A 5684-nucleotide genomic window follows, 5' to 3' on the forward strand; every position below is an offset into this window, starting at 1 on the left:
GAAAGCAAGCGCGTTTATCCACAGTGGAGAGAGAGCGCGTGCACATTGTTGCCAGGTTGACAAAGATAAGTAGCACATTTAGCAGATATTTCCGTATTGTGCAAGTGTGAAGCTCTGTTTCAGGGATTGCGTCTCTATATATCAGGTAACCCCGGTTGTTTTCCTCTGCGGCCAGATTAAACCTCGTTGTAGCCTATATATTATGCTCTATTCATAATTTTTTTTGAAACCTTGCACTTTTCTACTCCATTTTAAACTGTGTTCGTGTATTCAAATTAAGCGCGGTCCACTGCTGCACATGTGCCACAATATTGATACAGGGTCAGCTGTATCGATACTGGTATTGTCAAATCTCTGTGACAATACATCGCCGTATCGATATATCGAACACAGCACTAATTGGGATGTGAAGAGATTTTCAACCAGCATAAGAAAAAAATGTTTTTTGAACCAAATCACCTACTCTGCCTTTAATATTGAGAATGATTTTTAGAACTATATCTTTATCGTTATCTTTATAGTTATTGTTCTTGGTGAGAAAGGGCCTTTAGTCTGCATGACCATATTCTAGATCCCTAAAGGCCATTCACACCAGGAACGATAACTATAAAGAAAACGATAAAGATATAGTTGTAAAAATCGTTCTCAATATTAAAGAATAGCAGAGTCCACACCACAACCATATACGATAAAGGCGTAGAGAAACGATATCGTTGGAATCACATTCAGAACGATTTTTTCCAGCTGATGAACGATAAAAATATTGACAGCCAATCAGAATCAATACTGCAGTCACGAGCCCGAGAATTTAAAGAGGTAGACGAGCGTGCGCTGAGAATAAACAGACGATATCGTCCACTGGTGTGGATGATAATATAGTTATCTTTATAGTTATCATTCATGGTGTGAACGGGCCTTTAATCAAACCCCATACCTAAACTTAAAGGGATAGTTCACCCAAAAATGAAAATTCTGTCATTAATTACTCACCCTCGTGTCGTTCCAAACCCGTAAGACCTTCGTTCATCTTCGGAACACAAATTAAGATATTTTTGATGGAATCTGAGAGCTCTCTGACCCTCCATAGACAGCAAGGATATTACCACAATCAACGCACAGAAACGTAGCAAGGAGATCGGTAAAATACTCCATGTGACATCACTGGTTCAACCATAATTTTACAAAGCTACGAGAATACTTTTTGTGTGCAAAGAAAACAATAATAACATAATTTATTCAACAATTCTTCTCTCTGAGTTTCCGTCTTCCACCATTTTGGCGAGTACCCCAGAACGTAATCTTGTGTGTATGTCCTTCCTATGTTTCTGTGCGTTGATCGTGGTAATATCCTTGCTGTGTATGGGAGGATCGGAGAGCTCTCAGAATCCATCAAAAATATCTTAATTTGTGTTCCGAAGATGAACGAAGGTCTTACGGGTTTGGAACGACATAAGTGAGTAATTAATGACAGAATTTTCAATTTTGAGTGAACTATCTCTTTAACAACTACCTTACTAACTATTAATAAGCAGCAGATTAAGAGATTAATGATGCAAATTCAAAGTTAATAGTTAGTTAATAGTGAGAACTGGTCAGTCTCATAGATTGTTTCAATTCTCTGAAAACAGTGCCATCTCTTGTGTGTATGTTTAGCATTGGAACAGCAGGTGGAGGAGCAGAAGCGGCAGCAGACGCTCAGCTGGTTGTCTCAATCCCAGGCCCTCAGCAGTCTGGTTCTCCCCTCCACGCCTCCATCCAAACGCACTCCCAAACGCCCCCGCCTCCAGCGGCCCGCCTCCACCACCGTGCTCAGCACATCCGTCGCCCAGCCGCTTACCCTCCAGCCCCAGCAGTTCACCGTGCTCTCCCCCATCACCCTCTCCTCCATCGGCCAGTCGTTTGCAGTGGCCGGCCTCAACCAAGCCTCCAACACGGTAACCCTACACGCCCTCCCGGCCGGCTCGCAGCTCTTCACCAGAATCTCCGCGGGTTCGGACGGAAAAACCGAAGCCATCGCGCTCCATCCGGCGTCTGGGCTCACGCTGCTGGGCGCCACAGCCGTGCCGGATCACGGGCAGCTTGTGAGCCCCGTCGAGCTCGTCCAGTTCACGCAGAAGACGACCTCCGGCGTAGCCCAAGACGGTCAGGTGGTGGCAGGTACGGTAATGATGCAGGAGAGCGTCGTCAGTGTCGTGCAAGAGGACGAGAACCAAGACAACACCACCCTGATCGAGATAGACCCGGCCACCGCCGACCACAGCGTGAGCGTCATGGAGCTGCAGCTGGAGGGCGAGGAAGCTGAGGGTGGAGTGACTGTGGTGGAAGGAGGCGAGGAGGTGGTGCAGGGCGAGACGGAGGAGGAGATACAGCTGGATGCCAATGGTCAGTTCCACAATTTGCCCGTTGTAGTGGTGGAGGAAGAGACGCAGGGCGCCGGCAAAGCCAAATGAGACACGACACGCTCACACAAACCGCCCTCAGGGACTGACGGACCAAATCAGACAGGGACGGGGATTGTGTCGCCCCAGGTGGAGTTTGTGTTTGCCCTTCCAGCTGTCTCGTTTTTTCATTACTCTCTTCCTGCACAGCCAAGCTCAGCTCTTCAAGCCTGACTTGTCACGTATTTGTACAAGCAAGTTCAGTATTCCTTTTTTTTTTTACGTGCGAGAAGCAACAATTTGTGAAGTTTTGTTGGAACACATTCAGTATTTGCTTTCGTTTTCGAGTGTGGAAGTTTAGATTGGGCACTTATTTTTCAGTTTCCCTTTGTTTCGGTGCCAAAATGTCATGTTGTAGCCAGATTATCCACTGTGTGAATCTCCGATCTGTAGGTGAAGACTCACAGTTCGTGTGATATTTAAGACACTCCCGTAATGAGAATTGACACTGTCTGTGGTCTCTTTGTACTTTCTGACATCAGGGTATAAATGGCACTAATGTTGGTGATGTTTTAGCACAGTGGTTTTTAACTCCGGACCAGGAGACCCGCAGCACTTCAGTTCATGCAGTGCTCTGCTAGTGATATTAGAGTCTGAATTGTGTGTAAATAAAGGAGGTGAAAGTGCAGTGCTTGGGTTCCCAGGATCAGAGTTGAGATCCACACCGTTAGCACACATAATGAAAGATGTGTTATGAATGTTTGTGAATGGATCCTGTGTGTCCTTCACTGAAAATAAAACGGATCTTCCTTTCCCCGTGAGTTATATATTGTAAATGATGGTAGATCGCGGGATTGTGCATTTCAAAGTCTGTAACAGTTTCAGAGCTTATGTTTTGGAAAGTAATTGCAAAAATACTCGATTTTGGGGTTTATAAATACACTGTTGTTAATTTTTCAAACAAAAGTAAATTTATTCCGTTCGTGCAAAATTTATAATTCTGTAATGCTTTGCTCACCCTCATGTCGTTCTCAACTCACAGCCCTGCAAATGGAGATGTTTAGCAGAATGTTCACACGTACACAGTTCAGTCAACATTATTTTGCTGCTTGTTTGAATGAATTAAAATGAGCTAATGCATTAAGTCTTAAACATTTTTACCTAACATAAATTTATTACATGCAATTGACTTAAATTTGTAAGACAGAAGTGTATTTAACTGTTTTGTGTGAAATGAAACTTTCTAGTTCCCAGCATGCTTTGCATGGGACTAGATGAGGAGAGTGAATGTTGAAATTAAAGGGTTAGTTCACCCAAAAATGAGAATTCTGTCATTAATTACTCACCCTCATGTCGTTCCAAACCCGTACGACCTGTAATTACCACGATCAAGGTCCAGAAACGTAGCAAGGAGGTCGGTAAAATAATCCATGTGACATCAGGGGTTAAACCATAATTTCACGAAGCTGCGAGAATACTTTTTGTACGCAAAGAAAACAAAAATAACGACTTTATTCAACAATTCGTCTCCTCCGCGTCACCGTAGCGCCATTTTGGAGAGTATCCACTGAACGCAAACAGCGTATGCCATTCTGTGTCAGCTGTGCTACGCGGATACGCGGATCCGTGTGACGCAGCCAGGGATTGAAATTAACTTTTTTATTCACCAGCCAATTTGGCTACTAAATTTTTAAGTTACCGGCCATTCATAACTTCCGGTTTTTTATGGTTTTTGTTGAGATGAGGTGAGAAAGTGGGACTTGTTAGTTTTTAATGAATTGAATCAAAATTCCAGAGGATGATGCATTCCCATCAACCATTTTTTTTATTATTAAAATGATCAAGAATGACAGTAAAAACATATACAATGTTACAAAAGATTTGTTCAAATAAATGCTGTTTTTTTGAACTTTCTATTCATCAAACACTCCTGAAATGTATCACAGTTTGTACAAAAATATTAATCAGCAAAAGCTCTTTTCGACAATGATAATAATCAGAAATGTTTCTTGAGCAGCAAATCAGTATATCAGGCTTTGCATCACAGGAATACATTACATTTTACAATACATTTAAATGGAAAACAATCAAATAAATACAGACTTAAAGAGCATAGGTGACTACTTTCAAAAACATTCAAAAATCTTAATGATCCCAAACTTGCTTAAGTGTGGAACCAGCATTTGCCACCCGCACCTGTTTGCACACTGTGACAGACTGTGACGTGTTCAGATATGGATAATAACCTCATGAGAAATATATCAGTGTCAAAGCATCCATTGCTTGGTTAACTTACACAAGTTTGCCTTGTCACTACATCAGACAGTGTGGATATGCGAACAAAAATGACTGCAGTCTGAACAGACACAAATAGTTCTAAATACATGTAACTAACAGTGTGAACAGTCAATCTGAAGAATCACATTTCCTCATAGTCATGATATGACATGTGACCCTGGACCACAAAACCAGTCATAAGGGTCAATTTTTCGTTAACATGCGATAGATAGTAGTAAATAGAAAGAGATTAATTTACTTTAGCATGTGGTAACTTTGTTAGTTTACTCAGTTCTATAACGTTCTATACATATTTGAGTTGAAATTGGTAAGTTGGTAAATGTATCATAAGAAAACACGTAGAACCATGCAGATTGCGTGTAATCTGGATTGTGTAATCAAGTACTCCTAATTCGAGCATATTACATTTTATAATGCTCATAATCAGATTACAGTTACTTTTTTATGGATTAGCCTACATGATTACATATTATTCACACAATGGCAGTAAATTATTCACAATTTATTGATTCTTGCTAATTCTTCTTTTTCTTCTTCTCTCTTTTAAATACTGTCTACTGTCGTACCATTTAGCTTTGCCTATTCACATATAGAATGGTCATGTAATTGTCATGTCAATGCAAGCTTCTGAATTTGGGTGTAAAAGAACACCTCTCAAGCAATTAGACCATGTATGAAACAAATAATTATGCAAGTTATTAAACACTGGTGATGTATAGCTGTGAAACACGTCATCATATCCAGAGTGACATCCAGTAGCTGCTGATTCTGGAAGACTTTGGGCATGTCATTGTTGTTTTAATGTAAATCAATGTTTGTTCATATAATGCAGGGAGTACCAAATGTTTTTTTGTCAGCCAAATGAAATATTTACTTGAAATATCTCTAAGGCAGTTATTATTTCAAATAATTTAACAATACATTGCCATGTTTACAGTTCTCTGATGTTGGTTAATGGTGACATTGACTTGCAGGCAATCAAGTTAAATATTTCTATTTTTAGTGTTC

The 5684-nt window shown here is 40.7% G+C and overlaps 1 protein-coding gene across 1 annotated transcript in view; it reads left to right on the forward strand.

Annotated features, from left to right (window-relative positions):
- LOC107708700 (glucocorticoid modulatory element-binding protein 1-like) overlaps positions 1-3199 on the forward strand; it is a 21133-nt gene extending 17934 nt beyond the window's left edge. The window contains exon 9 of the mRNA XM_016513004.1: positions 1654-3199. Within this exon, the coding sequence (XP_016368490.1) occupies positions 1654-2450 (797 nt within the window). The 3' untranslated portion in view covers positions 2451-3199. The remainder of the gene's footprint in view (positions 1-1653) is intronic.
- The last annotated feature ends 2485 nt before the right edge of the window (positions 3200-5684 follow it).

Source organism: Sinocyclocheilus rhinocerous, unplaced genomic scaffold (assembly GCF_001515625.1).
Source record: "Sinocyclocheilus rhinocerous isolate Xijiao unplaced genomic scaffold, SAMN03320098_v1.1 scaffold54, whole genome shotgun sequence".
NCBI lineage: Eukaryota > Metazoa > Chordata > Actinopteri > Cypriniformes > Cyprinidae > Sinocyclocheilus > Sinocyclocheilus rhinocerous.